Source organism: Entelurus aequoreus, linkage group LG10 (assembly GCF_033978785.1).
Source record: "Entelurus aequoreus isolate RoL-2023_Sb linkage group LG10, RoL_Eaeq_v1.1, whole genome shotgun sequence".
NCBI classification, from domain to species: domain Eukaryota; kingdom Metazoa; phylum Chordata; class Actinopteri; order Syngnathiformes; family Syngnathidae; genus Entelurus; species Entelurus aequoreus.
The window spans coordinates 43,491,872-43,517,820 of record NC_084740.1 but is presented as its reverse complement, the minus strand read 5'-3'; the positions used below and the strand labels follow the sequence as shown (position 1 = coordinate 43,517,820).

General features: G+C 39.4%; 1 protein-coding gene across 1 annotated transcript in view; it reads left to right on the top strand.

Annotated features, from left to right (window-relative positions):
* The window catches only part of ryr1b (ryanodine receptor 1b (skeletal)), a 297,504-nt gene that overhangs the window by 89,981 nt on the left and 181,574 nt on the right, over nt 1-25,949 (top strand). The window contains exons 35-49 of the mRNA XM_062060917.1: nt 268-494; nt 3,863-4,307; nt 4,372-4,902; nt 8,970-9,170; nt 13,853-13,961; nt 14,027-14,170; nt 14,236-14,509; nt 14,578-14,695; nt 14,763-14,895; nt 16,201-16,295; nt 16,361-16,496; nt 17,684-17,867; nt 17,926-18,037; nt 18,112-18,232; nt 18,294-18,463. Of these exons, the coding sequence (XP_061916901.1) occupies nt 268-494; nt 3,863-4,307; nt 4,372-4,902; nt 8,970-9,170; nt 13,853-13,961; nt 14,027-14,170; nt 14,236-14,509; nt 14,578-14,695; nt 14,763-14,895; nt 16,201-16,295; nt 16,361-16,496; nt 17,684-17,867; nt 17,926-18,037; nt 18,112-18,232; nt 18,294-18,463 (3,000 nt within the window). The remainder of the gene's footprint in view (nt 1-267; nt 495-3,862; nt 4,308-4,371; nt 4,903-8,969; nt 9,171-13,852; nt 13,962-14,026; nt 14,171-14,235; nt 14,510-14,577; nt 14,696-14,762; nt 14,896-16,200; nt 16,296-16,360; nt 16,497-17,683; nt 17,868-17,925; nt 18,038-18,111; nt 18,233-18,293; nt 18,464-25,949) is intronic.

Sequence of the window (25,949 nt, the reverse complement as noted above, 5' to 3'; positions counted from 1 at the left end):
CTGATCAAACAAAACAGAAGTCATCGTCATGGAGCCATTAGTTGCGCAAGCTAGCTCTCCAATCAGCTAAACAGACTCAATAACTCCACAGTGACGTTTTGGTGAATTTACTGAGGAATTTGTGAAAGTGAAAATCAATATTAGTATCGGCCACAATACTCAAAAGGCCAATATCGGTATCGTATTGGAGGTGAAAATGTTGTTGCATGGGGACACCCTTATTTCTTCTCTCCACGAGAGTCCAAACCTTCTCCCATCCGTCCTCAGAACATCATGCCCATCTCAGCGGCCATGTTCCGCAGCGAGCGCAACAACCCGGTGCCCCAGTGCCCCCCCAGGCTGGACGTCCAGATGCTGACCCCGGTTATCTGGAGTCGCATGCCCAATCACTTCCTCAACCCCGAGGTGGGCAAGGTGAGCGAGAAGCTGGGCTGGATGGTGGAGTGCACCGAACCACTCATCATGATGGCGCTGCACATCCCAGAGGAGAACAGGTGGGAGGAAAACCAGCATACATGTCTCAAGAGATTGGATTAAGATTTACAGACAATTCAGGACTACATTGGAACCTCTATTTATGAACTGGTTCTTGAGCATGTTGCGTAAATCCAAAAGTTTTAGTGAAGCGGAGCTTCCCATAAAACACAATGTAAACATGAATAATTGGTGCTAGCCTCGACAAAAGTCGTTATTCTAGTAAAATGCACACTTTGAAACCACTATAATGTATGTATAAATTGTGTGTATATATGTGTGTGTAAATACATATAAAAAATACATTTGTATTTGTATGTATGTATGTATGTGTGTATGTATATATATATATATATATATATATATATATATATATATATATATATATATATATATGTATATGTATACACACACCATATTCCCATAATACACAATGTAAACATGAATTATTGGTGCTACCCTCGACAAAAGTTGTTATTCTGGTAAAATTCACACTTGTATGTACGTATGTATGTATGTATGTATGTATACACACACCATATTCCCATAATACACAATGTAAACATGAATAATTGGTGCTACCCTCGACAAAAGTTGTTGTTCTGGTAAAATTCACACTTTGAAAACACTATAATGTATGTATAAATGGTGTGTGTGTATATATAATATATATATATATATATATATGTATATGTATATGTGTGTGTGTGTGTGTGTATAAATATATATATAAAATACATATGTACAGTATATATACACAGCATATTTTCCACATTTTTTTACAGATGTTAGCTGCACTGGACTATAAACAGCAGATATATACGTTGTGGAATGACCTATTTGCAAATGTTTATTTACATACCTTGATTGTTTCCAAACGGTGTCTGTAACACGGCAGTAAAACGGCTGATCAAACAAAACAGAAGTCATTGTCATGGACCCACTAGCTGCACAAGCTTGCTTTTCAATCAGCTGAACAGACTCTAACTCCACGGTGACGTTTTGGTGAATTTACTGAGGAATTTGTGAAAGTCAAACAATACCAAAAGAATGCCATTGTAAGTTAATAATACTAACACAGACACTCTTAGCTACTGGTAACGATGCTAGCTTGATTACATTACGATAGCGCGTACAAATATGCATGAAAACACTCCTACTGACATCACACATGGAACAGTTTAGTAAGTAAGAATTGTTTTAGTTATATTGTAAAACTTATAAACGTTGCTTGGAGTGATGGATGAAGGCGAAGCTCTCAATTTACCGGTCGATCTACGTTCCCATCCTCACCTACGGTCATGAGCAGGGGTCCCCAAACTACGGCCCGTGGGCCGGATCCGGCCCCCCAGCATCCAAAATCCGGCCCACGGGAAGTCCCAAGTGAAAAAAAAAGTGTTTTAATTATCTTTTATTTTGGTTTTTTTAAATTTTATCTTTCCTTTCTAATCCATTTTATACCGCTTGTTACTCTCGGTGTCTCCTAGCCACTCAGGCAAATCATATTGTCTAAAAATGAATTTTCCCATCAAAAACGTGACAATGTTAAATGTTGATGAACATCAATGTTAATTGATGTTAAATGACAAAACGAATTAACTCGCTGGAATATAAAGACAATGATATGTATATATATATGTATATACAGCCCGGCCCGCGGCCAAATTTTTTTAACCCAATGCGGCCCCCGAGTCAAAAAGTTTGGGGACCCCCTGTTCATGAGCTTTGGGTAATGACCGAAAGGACAAGATCACGGGTACAAGCGGCCCAAATGAGTTTCCTCCGCCGGGTGGCGGGGTTCTCCCTTAGAGATAGGGTGAGAAGCTCTGCCATCCGGGAGGAGCTCAAAGTAAAGCCGCTGCTCCTCCACATGGAGAGGAGCCAGATGAGGTGGTTCCGGCATCTGCTCAGGATGCCACCCGAACGCCTCCCTAGGGGGGTGTTTCGGGAACGTCCGACCGGTAGGAGGCCACGGGGAAGACCCAGGACACGTTGGGTAGACTATCTCTCCTGGCTGGCCTGGGAACGCCTCGGGATCCCCCGGGAGGAGCTGGATGAAGTGGCTGGGGAGAGGGAAGTCTGGGCTTCCCTACTTAGGCTGCTGCCCCCGCGACCCGACCTCGGATAAGCGGAAGAAGATGGATGGATGGAATGTCTGATTAAAAACGTTATGACAGACCACCTGAAAAACCGGAATGGAATTTTAAATATTTTTACTGAATGGGACACCCAGAATGAACATGAAAGTAAAGAAAGTGGGATTTACAATATTAACTATGAATGATTCAACATTGAATATTGACAACTAGTGGTTAGAGTGTCCGCCCTGAGATGGGTAGGTCGTGAGTTCAAACCCCGGCCGAGTCATACCAAAGACTATAAAAACGGGACTCATTACCTCCCTGCTTGGCACTCAGCATCAAGGGTTGGAATTGGGGGTTAAATCACCAAAAATTATTCCCGGGCGCGGCCACCGCTGCTGCTCACTGCTCCCCTCACCTCCCAGGGGGTGATCAAGGGTGATGGGTCAAATAAAGAGAATAATTTTGCCACACCTAGTGTGTGTGTGACAATCATGGGTACTTTAACTTTAACTTAACATATGAACATCACACTGCCTCTCCATCCACATGTTTTACAATCAAGCGAAACGGAACAAAAATGCTCTGCCCTAAGGCTTCCTGAATGAATGAATGAATGAATGAATGAATGAGAGATGGTTGGCATTGTGTTCGTAAATGGAGGTTCCAGAGAATTGAATGAAGGACACACAAGGAAGTGATGTAGGCCATGCCCTAAGGCAGGCCTGAGCAATTATTTTGACTCTGGGGGCCAAATTTAGAGAAAAAAATGTGTCTGGGGGCCGGTCTATCTATCTATCTATCTATCTATCTATCTATCTATCTATCTATCTATCTATCTATCTATCTATGTATGGAATGTACACATATATATACATGTAAACTATGAAAATCTGCTGTACAGTATGTGTGCTTGGGTCCTTTTTTCAGGAACATTAATACAAAACGTCACAATAATGTCTGATTAAAAACGTTATGACAGACCACCTGAAAAACCGGAATGGAATTTTTAATTTTTTTACTGATTGGGACACCCAGAATGAACATGAAAGTAAAGAAAGTGGGATTTACAATATTAACTATGAACGGTAAAACATTGAATATTGACAACATATGAACGTCACACCCCCTCTCCATCCACATATTTTACAATCAAGCGAAACGCGACAAAAATGCTCTGCCCTAAGGCTTCCAGAATGAATGAATGAATGAGAGAAGGTTGGCATCGTGTTCGTAAATGGAGGTTCCAGGGTATTGGATGAAGGAGCTGATGAAGTACTTTCCTAAGACGTCTGCTACGCTCTCAGGTGCATCGACATCCTGGAGTTGTCGGAGCGGCAGGACCTGATGAAGTTCCACTACCACACCCTCATGCTCTACTGCGCCGTGTGTGCCCTGGGCAACAACCGGGTGGCCCACGCGCTGTGCAGCCACGTGGACGAGTCGCAGCTCTTCTACGCCACCGAGAACACCTACCTGCCCGGTCCGCTGCGCAGCGGCTACTACGACCTCCTCATCAGCATCCACCTGGAGTCGGCCAAGCGGGCGCGCCTGGGCACCAACAAGGAGTTCATCGTGCCCATGTCGGAGGACACGCTCAGCATCGACCTCTATCCCGACGCCAAGAAGGCGCACTCCCTACCCGGCGTGGGCCTCACCACCTGCCTGCGACCCAAGCTGCATTTCTCCTCCATCAACTTTGTGGGCATGGACCCGGACCTGTACACGCTCAGCCCCGTCTTCCCCCTGCAGGTGCAGCTTCTCACGCCCACTCCCACATTTTCTCAGGTCTTCATGTCTTTATCTCCCCCCGCAGGAGCTGAAGACCCGAGCCATCAGCATGCTGACCGAGGCCGTGCTGGACGGCAGCCAGGCCATGCGGGACCCGGTGGGAGGCAGCGTGGAGTTCCACTTTGTCCCCATCCTGAAGCTGATCAGCACGCTGCTCATCATGGGCATCTTCAACGACGAGGACAGCAAGCACATCCTGAAGATGATCGACCCCAACGTGTTTGGCGGGAAAGAGGAAGACGACGACCGGGCGGCCGAAAGCGAGGAGGCCAAGGAGGAGGCGGACGAGGAGGACGAGGGCGTGGGCGAGGAGGAGGAGGAGGAGGAGGAGGAGCCGGTGGAAGGAGAGCACGAAGACGATGAGAAGACCAAAACCAAGGAGGAGAGGCAAGAGGAGGAGAAGGAGGAAGGAGAGGCCAAAGATGGCAAAGTAGACGCAGAAAAGGCAGAAGAGGAGAAGGAGGCGGAGATGCTGGAGGCTGAAGTCAAAGACGAGGAGCAAGGTCTGGAGGAGGGACTACTCCAGATGAAGTTGCCAGAATCTGTCAAGCTTCAGGTGAGTCTTCATCTTGATTCCTCTCCTTCCTATTTCTACTCTTTTTTTTTTTTGGAAATGTTGTGTGAGACATGCACACTTGTTTTTCTTTTTTTATGCATTCTAAACCCTAAATAAATGCTAGCAGAAGTCAGCTAACAATGGAGCTAAAAAAAAAGCGCTCAAAAAACATCCAAAAACCTCCATCAAGGTTTTATGTACACGCTTTAATACCGTATATATGTCATGTAGTAACATTCATAATAACATGTAATATGTACACGCTTTAATACTGTATATATGTCATGTAGTAACATTCATAATAACATGTAATATGTACATGATGTAAGTATATATGTAATGTAGTAACATTCATAATAACATGTAATATATACATGATGTAAGTATATATGTCATGTAGTAACATTCATAGTAACATGTAATATATACTTGATGTAAGTATATATGTAATGTAGTAACATTCATAATAACATGTAATATATACATGATGTAAGTATATATGTCATGTAGTAACATTCATAGTAACATGTAATATATACATGATGTAAGTATATATGTAATGTAGTAACATTCATAATAACATGTAATATATACTTGATGTAAGTATATATGTAATGTAGTAACATTCATAATAACATGTAATATATACATGATGTAAGTATATATGTAAGGTAGTAACATTCATAATAACATGTAATATATACATGATGTAAGTATATATGTAATGTAGTAACATTCATAATAACATGTAATATATACATGATGTAAGTATATATGTCATGTAGTAACATTCATAATAACATGTAATATAAACATGATGTAAGTATATATGTCATGTAGTAACATTCATAATAACATGTATTATATACATGATGTAAGTATATATGTCATGTAGTAACATTCATAATAACATGTAATATATACATGATGTAAGTATACATGTCATGTAGTAACATTCATAATAACATGTAATATATACATGATGTAAGTATATATGTCATGTAGTAACATTCATAATAACATGTAATATATACATGATGTAAGTATATATGTCATGTGGTAACATTCATAATAACATGTAATATGTACATGATGTAAGTATATATGTAATGTAGTAACATTCATAATAACATGTAATATATACATGATGTAAGTATATATGTCATGTAGTAACATTCATAACAACATGTAATATATACATGATGTAAGTATATATGTCATGTAGTAACATTCATAATAACATGTAATATGTACATGATGTAAGTATATATGTAATGTAGTAACATTCATAGTAACATGTAATATATACATGATGTAAGTATATATGTCATGTAGTAACATTCATAGTAACATGTAATATATACTTGATGTAAGTATATATGTCATGTAGTAACATTCATAATAACATGTAATATATACATGATGTAAGTATATATGTCATGTAGTAACATTCATAGTAACATGTAATATATACATGATGTAAGTATATATGTAATGTAGTAACATTCATAATAACATGTAATATATACTTGATGTAAGTATATATGTAATGTAGTAACATTCATAATAACATGTAATATATACATGATGTAAGTATATATGTAAGGTAGTAACATTCATAATAACATGTAATATATACATGATGTAAGTATATATGTAATGTAGTAACATTCATAATAACATGTAATATATACATGATGTAAGTATATATGTCATGTAGTAACATTCATAATAACATGTAATATATACATGATGTAAGTATATATGTCATGTACTAACATTCATAATAACATGTATTATATACATGATGTAAGTATATATGTCATGTAGTAACATTCATAATAACATGTAATATATACATGATGTAAGTATATATGTCATGTAGTAACATTCATAATAACATGTAATATATACATGATGTAAGTATATATGTCATGTAGTAACATTCATAATAACATGTATTATATACATGATGTAAGTATATATGTCATGTAGTAACATTCATAATAACATGTAATATATACATGATGTAAGTATATATGTCATGTGGTAACATTCATAATAACATGTAATATATACATGATGTAAGTATATATGTCATGTGGTAACATTCATAATAACATGTAATATGTACATGATGTAAGTATATATGTAATGTAGTAACATTCATAATAACATGTAATATATACATGATGTAAGTATATATGTCATGTAGTAACATTCATAATAACATGTAATATATACATGATGTAAGTATATATGTCATGTAGTAACATTCATAATAACATGTAATATATACATGATGTAAGTATATATGTCATGTAGTAACATTCATAATAACATGTAATATATACATGATGATGTCTGCACTTTTGAGAAAGTCTTTCCAAAGTTCTTTATGGTGAAGAGGAAAAACATTATGTCATCGATTTGAGATATTTGTATTATTTTAGTGCAGTTCAGAATGTTACAGCCTTATTACAAAATGCAATAAATTAATTTTTGTCCTCAAAATTTTACACACAATACCCCATAGTGACAATGGGAAAAGTTTTTATTTTTGCAAATGTAATAAAAATAACACACACATAAATATATATATATTTAAAAAAAAAAAAAAAAAAAAAAAATCTCTATAAAAATAGTTTTCACAGTTTAATTATGGAATATTGTGTGTAGAATTTTGAGGACAAAAATGAATTAAATGCATTTTCTAATAAGGCTGTAACATTCTGAACGGATCCATTCTGTTTCAATTCGATCTGCACTAAATGTAACGGTACAGTGGGAGAGGTAGACGGCACAAAGGTAGGGACGTCGTTAGCTTGCAGCGTGCTTATTGAAATATATAAATATTATAAGAAGTGTGTGATTAAACCAAAGGTACACGGTGTGACCATGTGTAGTGAGTACCGTAATTTCCGGACTATAAGCCGCACCTGACTATAAGCCGCACCAGCTAAATTGAGGGGAAAATACAGATTGCTCCATATATAAGCCGCACCCGACTATAAGCCGCAGGGTTTTGATGTGTAATTACCGTAGTATATAGGGGTTCCTGCTACCACGGAGGGGATTGTCGGGACAGAGATGACTGTTTGGGAACGCAAAGCGTCCCATTTATTATCAATAAATCTTTCAATCATTCAATCAAACTTTCACATCTTTGACATGGCGAACAGCATTCGTGCAGAGTACAAATAATACAACGGTGCAAAGTAATACAAAGTGCTCGCCTGTACGTTATCAAAATAACCAGCCTACCGGTATATGAAAAGTCAGTCTTTAATCATTGTGTCATCGTCTTCCTCCTGCGTACTAAAACCACCGAAATCCTCTTCGTCGGTGTCGGAGAAGAACAGGCCGTAAATAAGCCGCACCCTTGTATAAGCCGCAGGGACCAGAACGAGGGGAAAAAGTAGCGGCTTATAGTCCGGAAATTACGGTATATGAGGAATGCTACCAGGTGGTGTTGAGATCGGTGCAGAAGTCCAGAAAGGGCAAGGCGGGCTGGAGCGAGGCTTCGTGGTCCAAGGGCGGGCGTGGGGTCGAGATCCAGGAAGGCAGCAGAGCGTCCAGAGGGGATCCAGGGAGACGAGACACACATCTCGAAACCAGGGGATGACAAAGAGTTGCTGGATGACGACACAGGACACGACACAATGAGCACGAGGGATGGGAAACACAAAGAGCGAGGAATCACATGAGCAAAGAAGCGAGAGATGTGTGAGGCTTGCTGTACAAGTACAAGTAGCTACGTTCTGGCACTGGAACGCAGGACATGCTGGCTTATGAAGGCAGGAGACTCGTCAGCGTCAGGTGTGTTGATTGCAGCAGGAGAGAAACATTATGTTATCAAATTGATGACATAATGTTTTTCTCTTCATCATGAACTTTGGAAAGACTTTCTCAAAAGTGCAGACCTATATTACCTATTATGAAAAAGCAACTTTTTGGGACAAGCGGTAGAAAATGGATGGATGGATGAATTTAGTCTATTTTGTAATAAGGCTGTGGCATAATTCAAAGAAAGTGGCGTATTATTGTCTGACTGTTCTCCCGCTCAGATGTGCACGCTGCTGCAGTACTTCTGCGACTGCGAGCTGCGACACCGCGTGGAGGCCATCGTGGCCTACTCTGACAACTTTGTCCACAGCATCCAGGACAACCAGCGCATCCGCTACAACCAGCTGATGAGAGCCTTCACCATGTCGGCGGCTGAAACCGCACGCAAGACTCGGGAGTTCCGCTCCCCGCCGCAGGACCAGGTGCAGTAAAAGCCCGTTTCACAGCCAGGACAATTAGAACAATTGTCTTGTTACAAAGCAGCAGTGACCATTTGCAGCTCATTTTTCAATGACTAAAATTGCATTTACCAAAAGTGTAATAAAAGAGCAAACGGGTGAAATGTAACGAGTAAAAGTTGCAATGTTGACTCTAATAACACAAAGCTGACAAGCAGGCTGTTTTTCTTAAACTGTCTTTGCTCAAAAAATAATAATGAATCAAAATCAAAGTTGGTATGAATTATTGACATACTTCACATCAAAAATTCCACTTTAAAATATTTTTGGGGAAAATATTACATATTTTGTGTGTTTGTCATAAAAACTATTGTTTTCTTTGACAAAAAGGGCATAAAACATACCAAAAAAAACATATAAAAGAAGAAAAACTTATAATCGACGGAAAGATCTGAGGTGGATCGAGAGACTTAAAGGCCTACTGAAATGAATTTTTTTTATTTAAACGGGAATAGCAGATCCATTCTATGTGTCATACTTGATCATTTCGCGATATTGCCATATTTTTGCTGAAAGGATTTAGTAGAGAAAATTGACGATAAATTTCGCAACTTTTGTTTTCTGATAAAAAAGCCTTGCCTGTACCGGAAGTAGCGTGACGTCACAAGCGGTAGTGCTGCTCACAATTCCCCGTTGTTTATAATGGAGCGAGAGAGATTCGGACCGAGAAAGTGACGATTACCCCATTAATTTGAGCGAGGATGAAAGATTCGTAGATGAGGAACGTTACAGTGAAGGACTTGAGAGGCAGTGATGGACGTATCTTTTTTCGCTCTGACCGTAACTTAGGTACAAGCTGGCTCATTGGATTCCACACTCTCCTTTTTCTATTGTGGATCACGGATTTGTATTTTAAACCACCTCGGGTACTATATCCTCTTGAAAATGAGAGTCGAGAACGCGAAATGGACATTCACAGTGACTGAACATGTAAATACACGATTAATAATTCAGCTTTGCGAAGCTAAAAAAATAGAAGCTAACCTAGCCACGTAGCCAACGTGATAGCAGCAGTCTCAAATGCAGATAGAAACTAAATTAAAAAAAAACCTGACTGGATGGATAGACCGAAGATCAATAATACTATTAAACCATGAACATGTAAATACACGATTAATAATATTCCGCTTGGCGAAGCTAAAAAAACAGAAGCTAACCTAGCTGCGTAGCCAACGCGATAGCGTCAGTCTCAAATGCAGATAGAAACTAAATTAAAAAAAACCCTGACTGGATGGATAGACAGAAGATCAATAATACTATTAAACCATGAACATGTAAATACACGATTAATAATATTCCGCTTGGCGAAGCTAAAAAAAACAGAAGCTAACCTAGCTGTGTAGCCAACGCAATAGCGTCAGTCTCAAATGCAGATAGAAACTAAATTAAAAAAAAACCCTGACTGGATGGATAGATAGAAGATCAATAATACTATTAAACCATGAACATGTAAATACACGATTAATAATATTCCGCTTGGCGAAGCTAAAAAAACAGAAGCTAACCTAGCTGCGTAGCTAACTTATATGCGGCGGCGGGCGTTGTACGCTTTTGACGACACCCCGGCCGCCATCAGAGTCGGCAAGAAACATATATTTCCCCAAAGTTACGTACGTCACATGCACATATCGACACGCACGTACGGGCAAGCGATCAAATGTTTGGAAGCCAAAGCTAGACTCACCGTAGTGCGTCTGTTATCCTGCTCAAAACACAACACAACCTCCTGGTGTTGGTGTTGCTGTAGTCCGCCGCTCCACCGGCTCCAACTTTCTTATTTGCAGTCTCCATTGTCCATTAAACAAATTGCTCAATCGCTTTATTAACAAGCTGTAACTGGTTGTAGTTCAAAAAGTAACGCACACACATACACGAGCTGCTGTTAGCCAAAAGTCACGCTCACACACACTCAAGTTCTCCGCCAACTCACTCGCGCATGCGCGTTCCCCAAACCCTTAAAGACACAGTACACTAATGCAAATATCACAGATATTACAGTATTGTACTTAGCCGCTAAGACACCGATCGATCCCACCTACAACGTTCTTCTTTGCAGTCTCCATTGTTCATTAAACAAATTGCAAAAGATTCACCAACACAGATGTCCAGAATACTGTGGAATTTTGTCGAAGAAAACAAGAGGCTTTTCTATCGGGTCCGATGGGGTCCAACCACTTCCGTTGCTTTTGTGACGTCACGCGCATAAATCATATCCAAAGGAGTTTTTCAACCGGAAGTGTGGCGGGAATTTTAAAATTGCACTTTATAAGTTAACCCGGCCGTATTGGCATGTGTTGCAATGTTAAGATTTCATCATTGATATATAAACTATCAGACTGCGTGGTTGGTAGTAGTGGCTTTCAGTAGGCCTTTAAGTGTTGAAAGTATTAAAAAAAGGATGTCTTATTTAGAACACTTTTATGAGTGGGACCCTTTTGGATCCCTGAGAATTGTAGTGGGATATTCTTTTGTTTAACTCAGTATTATAAGAAAATAATATAATATTTCAAATAAATGTTGTTATGAATTGTTGACATATTTAAGGCTCCAATTACTTCACATCAAATATTCCACTTTTAAATATTTTTTGGGAAATAATTGCACATTTTGTGTGTTTGTCATAAAAAACTGTTTTCTTTTACAAAAACGGCATAAAACATACCAAAAAAAACATATAAAAAAATAAGAACTTATATTCCCCGGAAAGATCTAAAGTGGATCGGGAAACTAAGTGTTGAAAGTAAAAAAAAAAAAATTTAAAAAAAAGGATGACTTATTTTGAACACTTTTAGATCCCTAATTTTTTTTTTTAACTCAGTTTTATAAGAAAATAATATAATAATTAAAATCAATGTTGTTATAAATTATTGACATATTTAAGGCTCCGATTGCTTCACATCAAATATTACACTTTGAATTATTTTTGGGAAAGTAGCGTAATTTCCGGACTATAAGCCGCTACTTTTTCCCCTCGTTCTGGTCCCTTCGGCTTATACAAGGGTGCGGCTTATTTACGGCCTGTTCTTCTCCGACACCGACGAAGAGGATTTCGGTGGTTTTAGTACGCAGGAGGAAGACGATGACACAATGATTAAAGACTGACTTTTCATATACCGGTAGGCTGGTTATTTTAAAAACGTACAGGCCAGCACTTTGTATTACTTTGCACCGTTGTATTATTTGTACTCTGCATGAATGCTGTTCGCCGTGTCAAAGATGTGAAAGTTTGATTGAATGATTGAAAGATTTATTGATAATAAATGGGACGCTTTGCGTTCCCAAACAGTCATCTCTGTCCCGACAATCCCCTCCGTGGTAGCAGGAACCCCTATATACTACGGTAATTACACATCAAAACCCTGCGGCTTATAGTCGGGTGCGGCTTATATATGGAGCAATCTGTATTTTCCCCTCAATTTAGCTGGTGCGGCTTATAGTCAGGTGCGGCTTATAGTCCGGAAATTACGGTATTGCAACAGGGTTGTTTGGGGGAAAAAGTACATAAAACTTTTTTTTTTTTAAAGTTTTAACTTGATAAAGACAGACAGATTGGAACTTGAGATTTAAATAATGTGTTTGTGTGTGTATATATATATATATATATATATATATATATATATATATATATATATATATATATATAAATAAATAAAATCCAAATAATGGTTTTCTTTGCAAATTTGAACAAAATAGACTAGAAAACTATGTACTTAAATAGACTAGAAAAACAAAACATTATTTTCATTGCAAACGTGTAATATATATGTATGTATATGTAATTATGTATATATGTGTGTGTATATGTATATATGTATATGTATGCACAAACCCAAAAGCAGTGAAGTTGGCATGTTGTGTAAATGGTAAATAAAAACAGAATACAATGATTTGTAAATCAACTTATATTCAATTGAATAGACTGCAAAGACCTTCGATCCCTCAGGCGGTACTGCATCAAAAAGCGACATCAGTGTGTAAAGGATATCACCACATGGGCTCAGGAACACTTCAGAAAACCACTGTCAGTAACTGCAGTTGGTCGCTACATCTGTAAGTGCAAGTTAAAACTCTACTATACAAAGCCAAAGCCATGTATCAACAACACCCAGAAATGCTTCGCTGGGCCCGAGCTCATCTAAGATGGACTGATGCAAAGTGGACAAGTGTTCTGTGGTCTCACAAGTCCACATTTCAAATTGTTTCTGGAAACTGTGGACGTCGTGTCCTCCTTACCAAAGAGGAAAAGAACCATCTGGATTGTTCTAGGCGCAAAGTGTAAAAGCCAGCATGTGTGATGGTATGGGGGTGTATTAGTGCCCAAGACATGGGTAACTTACACATCTGTGAAGGCACCATTAATGCTGAAAGGTACAAAAAGCTTTTGGAGCAACATATGTTGCCATCCAAGCAACGTTATCATGGACGCCCTTGCTTATTTCAGCAAGACGATGAAATATATACACATATATGTGTATATATATATGTTTATATATGTGTGTATATATATATATTTTTTTTTTTTTCATGTGTATATATATATATACATATGTGTATGTATGTATATGTACAGTATGTATGTACAGAATATAAATTTTTTTTTTTTTTTTTTAATCCCCTCAAACATGCTGCCTTTTGTTCCCTTGAAGGTTCTTCTCCTGACCAACTTCAAGCACCTTGAGGATGAGGACTGTCCCATACCCGAAGGCGTGCGAGAAACGCTGGCAGAGTTTCACAATGACCTCCTGCTTCACTGTGGTGAGGACATCTTGAAAGGTCTGAGCAGGCCAGGACCACTAAATGAGGCTGTGGATGACCCCCAGGCATACACATTGAGGAGGAGGCAGAGGAAGAGGAGGAGGACGCCTCACTGAGTGGAAGATTCCTCAGTCTGGTGGATAAAGTCAAGAGCTTACGTAAGAAGAACGAGGAGGAGACGCCTGAACCAGAGGAGGAGCTCAAACCCAGTAGGTGGACCCAGAAATATGCCACATTTGTGTTGAAGTAAAGCTGATTGTGTGTTGTCACAAAGGCACCCTCCAGGAGCTCATCTCCCACACCATGATCCACTGGTCCCAGGAGTCCTTCATCCAGAACCCGGAGCTGGTCCGCCTGATGTTCAGCCTGCTCCACAGGCAGTACGACGGACTGGGCGAGCTGATCCGAGCGCTGCCCAAAGCCTACTCCATCAACGCCGTGTCCTACCAGGACACCATGGACCTGCTGGAGTGTCTGGGACAGATCCGCTCGCTGCTCATCGTCCAGATGGGCCCGGAGGAGGAGCGCCTCATGATCCAGAGCATCGGGTCAGGATGCCTCGTGCGCACCTTTTGAGTTCTGTGCTGGAACCTGATCAATGGTTGTTACTTCTCAGGAATATCATGAACAACAAGGTTTTCTACCAGCACCCCAACTTGATGAGAGCTCTTGGCATGCACGAGACCGTCATGGAGGTGATGGTCAATGTTCTGGGTGGAGGTGGAGACTCCAAGGTGAAGAAGCACGCCGCCATGACCGCGTGCCCAGCAAACATCAAGCACCTCCCCTTCTCCCCCACAGGAGATCCGCTTCCCACAAATGGTGACCAACTGCTGCCGCTTCTTGTGTTACTTCTGTCGCATTAGCCGGCAGAACCAGCGCTCCATGTTTGACCACCTGGGATACCTGCTGCAGAACAGTGGCATCGGACTTGGTCAGTGGACATCTGTGCAATAATATCATTATTATAATTATATATTTTTACAATAACAAATACTATATAATACAGCTGTAGAATAACACATACTGTATTATATGTTTGTACAATACTGTATAATACATTTGTACAATAACACATACTGTATTATATATTTGTACAATAACACATACTGTATTATACATCTGTATAATACATCTGTACAATAACACAGACGGTTTTATATATTTGTACAATAAGAAATACTATATAATTAGGGCTGCAACAACTAATCAATTAAATCGATTAAAATCGATTATAAAAATAGTTGCCGATTAATTTAGTCATCGATTCGTTGGATCTATGCTATGCGCATACGCAGAGGCTTTTTTTAAAATGTTTTATTTTTTTTATTTTTTATTTTTTATTTTTATTTTTTTTTTAAAATAAACCTTTATTTATAAACTGCAAAATGTACAAACAGCTGAGAAACAATAATCAAAATAAGTATGGTGCCAGTATGCTGTTTTTTTCCAATAAAATACTGGAAAGGATAGAAATGTAGTTTGTCTCTTTTATCCGATTATTAATCGATTAATCGAAGTAATAATCGACAGATTAATCGATTATCAAATTAATCGTTAGTTGCAGCCCTATATATAATACGTCTATATAATTTCCAGGTACCTGGAAATTGATACCGGTACTTAACAGTACCAATTTTCAGTACCTTTGTGTGTGTTAATAAATATGAATTGTTTTTGATTAAAAAAAATTACAAATATTTGTTGCAACATTTAAAAATAAGTATGACATTAGGTTGCAGTTGCAGGTCCAAGACGTTACATGACAGCAGTGTAAGGTTTGTGGTCTGTCGCTAAAGTCAGTCCAGTTGCTAAATCTAGTCTTTTGTTGTGCCCTAAAAAGTGTTAATACTGCAAGCACCAGCTGTTACCTTGTAACGTGCATCTTTGTTGTAGTTTTCAACACATTTAGAGGTGTTGAAATCGCCATGTAAAAGTGCTAATGCTAATCAGTAGCATGTCCAAAGCAAAGTTGGTGTGTATTAGCATCAAGCTAGCGCCTCACTTTACTCACGTCGTAGCGTTTTTGAGTCAGTTGCTTTGTTGGCCTTGAAAATTGCAACATCACCTCGAGGTAGTTTGGTGGAGTCGGCTCTCGGTGCTGCTGGAGTGATTGCCGACGAGCAGCAACGTGGGGTTTTACGTGAATCGGATTCGCAGCCCATCCCTACACAACAGGTGTACCTAATGTTGTGGCTATGGGTCAGCAATAATGGTACCTCTCTTCCTCTCCGTGCAGGCATGCGTGGCTCCACCCCTCTGGACGTGGCGGCGGCGTCTTGCATCGACAACAACGAGCTGGCGTTGGCGCTGCAGGAGCAGGATTTGGAAATGGTTCGTGACGAGATGAGAGCAAAAAAAAAAAAGAGGAGAGAGGTCAAGCGTTGTGATGCACGCAGGTGGTGACCTACCTGGCGGGCTGCGGGCTGCAGATGTGTCCCATGCTGATGTCCAAGGGCTACCCCGACATCGGCTGGAACCCCTGCGGGGGCGAGAGATATCTGGATTTCCTGCGCTTTGCCGTCTTTGTGAACGGTAACACACACACACATTCTTGTATTTGTTACCTTCTTGAGACCTCTGAATAATGCCTACCTCTTTAAGACCACCCTTTCTAGATATATATCCATCCATCCATTTTCTACCGCTTGTCCCTTTTGGGGTCGCGGGGGGTGCTGGAGCCTATCTCAGCTACAATCGGGCGGAAGGCGGGGTACACCCTGGACAAGTCGCCACCTCATCGCAGGGCCAACACAGATAGACAGACAACATCTAGATATATAAAGTTGTGTATTTACAACATTATTAATACATACATACTATGCAAATATAAAAATGCTTGTTGTGAAAAATGAGTTGGAATTTCATAAGAAAAAGGTCACAATTTCACTTAGAATTTTGGCATTTTTATTACAAGTTGTAATTTTACTCAATGCAAGTCAACATTTTACAAGAAAAACTGAACTGTGGTGCAATATTATGATTAAAAAGTTGGAATTTTACTCAACAGTCACAATTTTACAAGCAAAGCTTAGCATTTTGGCAATTTTATTGATAGTCGTAATTTTACACGACAAAAGTCACAATTTTATCAGAAAACTTGGCGATATTGTGATCAAAGTCAGAATTTTATATGACAAATGTAACCATTTTGCATTAAAAAGTAAAAGTTTTACCTAAAAAAGTAATAATTTTACATAAAAAAGTTATATTTTTACTTAGAATATGAGAAATTGTTCCCAATTTTATAAGAAAAAAAGTCGACACATTGTGAGAAAAAGACTGCTTTTAGTTCATTTATTTTTGGGGGAATTTTTGGTTTATTGGTTTTGAATTTTCATTATTTACTTCAAGTTATTACAGTATGTCTCTATATACTGTACATATTTATTTTAATTATTTTTAGTCAAAGGGGGCTCATTGTAATTTCTTACACACACTTGTTATTTCATATGTTGACCAGAGGGGGAGCACTTTTAAAAGCGACACACAGTCAATTTGAAAAATCCCTCCTTTTTGGGACCACCCTCATTTTGATAGATGTCACCAGCAGGGGGTGCAAATGAGACATTGTCTATTAGATGCAATGTTATTGGGACCATGATTTATGTCACACCTCCTCATATGGAAGATACTTTTCCTTGTTGATGTCTCAAAAATGGTAGAAATCCAAGAACACACACACACGTAATAGTTAGTGACTCGCAGTCTGCTCCACACAGGAGAGAGCGTGGAAGAGAACGCCAACGTTGTGGTCCGTCTTCTCATCCGCCGGCCCGAGTGCTTTGGCCCGGCGCTCCGAGGAGAGGGCGGCAACGGTCTGCTGGCCGCCATGGAGGAAGCCATCAAGATCTCAGAGGACCCGGCCAGGGACGGACCCACCGTCAAGAAGGATAGACGCTTCATGTGGGTGTCACACTCCAGGCTGCGCCTCCTTTCTTACTCACATGTGGATCCTTGCCAGGTTTGGTGGCGAGGAGCAGCAGGAGGAGAACCGAGTGCACCTGGGGAACGCCATCATGTCCTTCTACTCGGCCCTCATCGACCTGCTGGGCCGCTGTGCACCTGAGATGCACGTGAGTGTCGCCCGCGCCTCCTCTCACGCCTACGGGGTGCAGAAAGTCAAATCTCAAACCTTCACGTCCACCAGCTGATCCAAGCGGGGAAGGGAGAAGCTCTGAGGATCCGAGCCATCCTGAGATCTCTGGTGCCCATCGAGGACCTGGTGGGGGTCATCAGTCTGTCCGTGCAGATACCCGCCCACGGCAAAGGTGATGTGCAGAGTCTGGACGTGGGCAAAGACGTGTTTGACGTGTCCTCTCCATGTCTCAGACGGACAGATTGTGGAGCCCAAGATGTCCGCCAGCTTCGTTCCCGACCACAAGGCCTCCATGGTGCTCTTCCTGGACCGCGTGTACGGCATCGAGAACCAGGACTTCCTGCTGCACGTGCTGGAGGTCGGCTTTCTGCCCGACATGAGAGCTGCAGCTTCTCTGGACACTGTGAGTTGAAGCCAGGTTGTTATTGAGGGCCACTTGGCAACTATGCTCAGAGGGCCAATTTAAATGATGTGGCGGACCACATTAAATGATGTGGTGGACCGCATTAAATGATGTGGTGGACCGCATTAAATGATGTGGTGGACCAGTTAAATGATGTGGTGGACCAGTTAAATGATGTGGTGGACCACATTAAATGATGTGGTGGACCAGTTAAATGATGTGGTGGACCACAATAAATGATGTGGCGGACCACATTAAATGATGTGGTGGACCACTTAAATGATGTGGCGGACCAGTTAAATGATGTGGTGGACCACATTAAATGATGTGGTGGACCACATTAAATGATGTGATGGACCAGTTAAATGATGTGGTGGACCAGTTAAATGATGTGGTGGACCACATTAAATGACGTGGTGGATCAGTTAAATGATGTGGCGGACCACTTTAAATGATGTGGCGGACCACATTGAATGATGTGGTGGACCACCTTAAATGATGTGTTGGACCACATTAAATGATGTGGCGGACCACCTTAAATGATGTGGCGGACCACTTTAAATGATGTGGTGGACCACATTAAATGATGTGGTGGACCACATTAAATGATGTGGTGGACCAGTTAAATGATGTGGTGGACCACAATAAATGATGTGGCGGACCACATTAAATGATGTGGTGGACCACTTAAATGATGTGGCGGACCAGTTAAATGATGTGGCGGACCACATTAAATGATGTGGTGGACCACATTAAATGATGTGGTGGACCACATTAAATGATGTGATGGACCAGTTAAATGATGTGGTGGACCAGTTAAATGATGTGGTGGACCACATTAAATGACATGGTGGATCAGTTAAATGATGTGGCGGACCACTTTAAATGATGTGGCGGACCACATTAAATGATGTGGCGGACCACCTTAAATGATGTGGTGGACCACATTAAATGATGTGGCGGACCACCTTAAATGATGTGGCGGACCACTTTAAATGATGTGGTGGACCACATTAAATGATGTGGTGGACCACATTAAATGATGTGATGGACCAGTTAAATGATGTGGTGGACCAGTTAAATGATGTGGTGGACCACATTAAATGATGTGGTGGACCAGTTAAATTATGTGGCGGACCACATTAAATTATGTGGCGGACCACTTTAAATGATGTGGCGGACCACATTAAATGATGTGGCGGACCACATTAAATGATGTGATGGACCAGTTAAATGATGTGGTGGACCAGTTAAATGATGTGGTGGACCACATTAAATGATGTGGTGGACCACATTAAATGACGTGGTGGACCACATTATATAATGTGGCGGACCACATTAAATGATGTGGCGGACCACATTAAATGATGTGGCGGACCACTTTAAATGATGTGGCGGACCACTTTAAATGATGTGGCGGACCACTTTAAATGATGTGGCGGACCACATTAAATGATGTGGCGGACCACATTAAATGATGTGGCGGACCACTTTAAATGATGTGGCGGACCAGTTAAATGATGTGGCGGACCACATTAAATGATGTGGCGGACCACATTAAATGATGTGGCGGACCACATTAAATGACGTGGCGGACCACATTAAATGATGTGGCGGACCACTTTAAATGATGTGGCGGACCACTTTAAATTATGTGGCGGACCACATTATATGATGTGGCGGACCACATTAAATGATGTGGCGGACCACATTAAATGATGTGGTGGACTACGTTAAATGATGTGGTGGACCACATTAGATGATGTGGTGGACCACATTAGATGATGTGGTGGACCACATTAATGACGTGGTGGATCAGTTAAATTATGTGGTGGACCACAATAAATGATGTGGCGGACCAGTTAAATGATGTGGCGGACCAGTTAAATGATGTGGCGGACCTCATTAAAGGACGTGGTGGATCAGTTAAATGATGTGGTGGACCACATTAAATGACGTGGCGGACCACATTAAATGATGTGGCGGACCACTTTGAATTATGTGGCGGACCACATTAAATGATGTGGTGGACCACATTAAATGACGTGGTGGATCAGTTAAATGATGTGGTGGACCACATTAAATGATGTGGCGGACCACATTAAAGGACGTGGTGGATCAGTTAAATGATGTGGTGGACCACATTAAATGATGTGGCGAACTAGTTAAATGATGTGGTGGGCCAAGTTAAATGATGTGGTGGACCACGATCAAATGAGGTGGCGGACCACGTTAAATTATGTGGTGGACCACATTAAATGATGTGGCGGACCACTTTAAATTATGTGGCGGACCACATTATATGATGTGGTGGACCACATTAAATGACGTGGTGGATCAGTTAAATGATGTGGTGGACCACTTTAAATGATGTGGCGGACCACATTAAACGATGTGGTGGACCACATTAAATGATGTGGTGGACCACATTAAATGACGTGGTGGATCAGTTAAATGATGTGGTGGACCACATTAAATGACGTGGCGGACCAGTTAAATGATGTGGTGGACCACATTAAAGGACGTGGTGGATCAGTTAAATGATGTGGTGGACCAGTTAAATGATGTGGCGGACCACATTAAATGACGTGGTGGATCAGTTAAATGATGTGGTGGACCACATTAAATGATGTGGCGGACCAGTTAAATGATGTGGTGGACCACATTAAATGATGTGGCGGACCAGTTAAATGATGTGGCGGACCACATTAAAGGACGTGGTGGATCAGTTAAATGATGTGGTGGACCACATTAAATGATGTGGTGGACCACATTAAATGATGTGGCGGACCAGTTAAATGATGTGGCGGACCACATTAAATGACATGGTGGATCAGTTAAATGATGTGGTGGACCACAATAAATGATGTGGCGGACCAGTTAAATGATGTGGCGGACCAGTTAAATGATGTGGTGGATCAGTTAAATGATGTGGTGGACCACATTAAATGATGTGGCGGACCAGTTAAATGATGTGGCGGACCACATTAAAGGATGTGGTGGATCAGTTAAATGATGTGGTGGGCCACATTAAATGATGTGGTGGATCAGTTAAATGATGTGGTGGACCACATTAAATGATGTGGCGAACTAGTTAAATGATGTGGTGGGCCACGATCAAATGAGGTGGCGGACCACATTAAATAAGTTGTCGGGCCACATTATACTAGGTGGTGGGCCATCATAAAATTATGTGGCGGGTCACAATAAAAAGAGGTTCTGGGGAACATTAAATATGTTGTCAGGCCACGATCAAATGAGGTGGCAGACCACGTTAAATAAGTTGTCGGGCCACATTATACTAGGTGGCGGGCCATATAAAATAAGGTTGTGGATCACGTTAAATGAGTTGGAAGGCCATGATAAAATGATGTTGCAGGCTACGATCATATGATTGGCAGGCCACATCATATTAGGTGGCGGGCCAACATAGAACTATGTGGCGGGGTCACAATAAAAAGAGGTTGTGGGGAACATTAAATATGTTGTCGGGCCACGATCAAATGAAGTGGTGCGCCACAATAAATGAAGTGGTGGGTCAGATTTGTTTTCCAGGCCTTGAGTTGGACACCTGTGTCTTGTTGGTCCTACAACTACATTGCAAAATGAATCCCAGTGTGTTCATGATGAATGTGATGAGTCACATGAGTTGACAGTCATAATGTATATAAATGAGTCACATGCGTTGACAGCCATAATGTATATAAATGAGTCACATGAGTTGACAGTCATAATGTATATAAATGAGTCACATGCGTTGACAGCCATAATGTATATAAATGAGTCACATGAGTTGACAGTCATAATGTATATAAATGAGTCACATGAGTTGACAGTCATAATGTATAAAAATGAGTCACATGAGTTGACAGTCATAATGTATATAAATGAGTGACATGAGTTGACAGTCATAATGTATATAAATGAGTCACATGAGTGGACAGCCATAATGTATATAAATGAGTCACATGAGTTGACAGTCATAATGTATATAAATGAGTCACATGAGTTGACAGTCATAATGTATATAAATGAGTCAAATGAGTTGACAGTCATAATGTATATAAATGAGTCACATGAGTTGACAGCCATAATGTATATAAATGAGTCACATGAGTTGACAGCCATAATGTATATAAATGAGTCACATGAGTTGACAGTCATAATGTATATAAATGAGTGACATGAGTTGACAGCCATAATGTATATAGATGAGTCACATGAGTTGACAGCCATAATGTATATAAATGAGTCACATGAGTTGACAGTCATAATGTATATAAATGAGTCACATGAGTTGACAGTCATAATGTATATAAATGAGTCACATGAGTTGACAGTCATAATGTATATAAATGAGTCACATGAGTTGACAGCCATAATGTATATAAATGAGTCACATGAGTTGACAGCCATAATGTATATAAATGAGTCACATGAGTTGACAGCCATAATGTATATAAATGAGTGACATGAGTTGACAGTCATAATGTATATAAATGAGTCACATGAGTTGACAGTCATAATGTATATAAATGAGTGACATGAGTTGACAGTCATAATGTATAAAAATGAGTCACATGAGTTGACAGTCATAATGTATATAAATGAGTGACATGAGTTGACAGTCATAATGTATATAAATGAGTCACATGAGTGGACAGCCATAATGTATATAAATGAGTCACATGAGTTGACAGTCATAATGTATATAAATGAGTCACATGAGTTGACAGTCATAATGTATATAAATGAGTCAAATGAGTTGACAGTCATAATGTATATAAATGAGTCACATGAGTTGACAGCCATAATGTATATAAATGAGTCACATGAGTTGACAGCCATAATGTATATAAATGAGTCACATGAGTTGACAGTCATAATGTATATAAATGAGTGACATGAGTTGACAGCCATAATGTATATAGATGAGTCACATGAGTTGACAGCCATAATGTATATAAATGAGTCACATGAGTTGACAGTCATAATGTATATAAATGAGTCACATGAGTTGACAGTCATAATGTATATAAATGAGTCACATGAGTTGACAGTCATAATGTATATAAATGAGTCACATGAGTTGACAGCCATAATGTATATAAATAAGTCACATGAGTTGACAGCCATAATGTATATAAATGAGTGACATGAGTTGACAGTCATAATGTATATAAATGAGTCACATGAGTTGACAGCCATAATGTATATAAATGAGTCACATGAGTTGACAGCCATAATGTATATAAACGAGTCACATGAGTTGACAGCCATAATGTATATAAACGAGTCACATGAGTTGACAGCCATAATGTATATAAATGAGTCACATGAGTTGACAGTCATAATGTATATAAATGAGTCACATGAGTTGACAGCCATAATGTATATAGATGAGTCACATGAGTTGACAGCCATAATGTATATAAATGAGTCACATGAGTTGACAGCCATAATGTATATAAATGAGTGACATGAGTTGACAGCCATAATGTATATAAATGAGTGACATGAGTTGACAGTCATAATGTATATAAATGAGTGACATGAGTTGACAGTCATAATGTATATAAATGAGTCACATGAGTTGACAGCCATAATGTATATAAATGAGTCACATGAGTTGACAGCCATAATGTATATAAATGAGTGACATGAGTTGACAGCCATAATGTATATAAATGAGTCACATGAGTTGACAGCCATAATGTATATAAATGAGTCACATGAGTTGACAGTCATAATGTATATAAATGAGTCACATGAGTTGACAGCCATAATGTATATAAATGAGTCACATGAGTTGACAGCCATAATGTATATAAATGAGTGACATGAGTTGACAGTCATAATGTATATAAATGAGTCACATGAGTTGACAGCCATAATGTATATAAATGAGTCACATGAGTTGACAGCCATAATGTATATAAACGAGTCACATGAGTTGACAGCCATAATGTATATAAACGAGTCACATGAGTTGACAGCCATAATGTATATAAATGAGTCACATGAGTTGACAGTCATAATGTATATAAATGAGTCACATGAGTTGACAGCCATAATGTATATAGATGAGTCACATGAGTTGACAGCCATAATGTATATAAATGAGTCACATGAGTTGACAGCCATAATGTATATAAATGAGTCACATGAGTTGACAGCCATAATGTATATAAATGAGTGACATGAGTTGACAGTCATAATGTATATAAATGAGTGACATGAGTTGACAGTCATAATGTATATAAATGAGTCACATGAGTTGACAGCCATAATGTATATAAATGAGTCACATGAGTTGACAGCCATAATGTATATAAATGAGTCACATGAGTTGACAGTCATAATGTATATAAATGAGTCACATGACTTGACAGCCATAATGTATATAAATGAGTCACATGAGTTGACAGTCATAATGTATATAAATGAGTCACATGAGTTGACAGCCATAATGTATATAAATGAGTCACATGAGTTGACAGTCATAATGTATATAAATGAGTCACATGAGTTGACAGCCATAATGTATATAAATGAGTCACATGAGTTGACAGCCATAATGTATATAAATGAGTCACTTGAGTTGACAGTCATAATGTATATAAATGAGTCACATGAGTTGACAGTCATAATGTATATAAATGAGTCACATGAGTTGACAGCCATAATGTATATAAATGAGTGACATGAGTTGACAGCCATAATGTATATAAATGAGTCACATGAGTTGACAGCCATAATGTATATAAGTGAGTCACATGAGTTGACAGCCATAATGTATATAAATGAGTCACATGAGTTGACAGTCATAATGTATATAAATGAGTCACATGAGTTGACAGTCATAATGTATATAAATGAGTCACATGAGTTGATAGCCATAATGTATATAAATGAGTGACATGAGTTGACAGCCATAATGTATATAAATGAGTCACATGAGTTGACAGCCATAATGTATATAAATGAGTCACATGAGTTGACAGCCATAATGTATATAAATGAGTCACATGAGTTGACAGTCATAATGTATATAAATGAGCCACATGAGTTGACAGCCATAATGTGTATAAATGAGTCACATGAGTTGACAGCCATAATGTATATAAATGAGTCACATGAGTTGCCAGTCATAATGTATATAAATGAGTCACATGAGTTGACAGCCATAATGTATATAAATGAGTCACATGAGTTGACAGTCATAATGTATATAAATGAGTCACATGAGTTGACAGCCATAATGTATATAAATGAGTCACATGAGTTGACAGTCATAATGTATATAAATGAGTCACATGAGTTGACAGTCATAATGTGTATAAATGAGTCACATGAGTTGACAGCCATAATGTATATAAATGAGTCACATGAGTTGCCAGTCATAATGTATATAAATGAGTCACATGAGTTGACAGCCATAATGTATATAAATGAGTCACATGAGTTGCCAGTCATAATGTATATA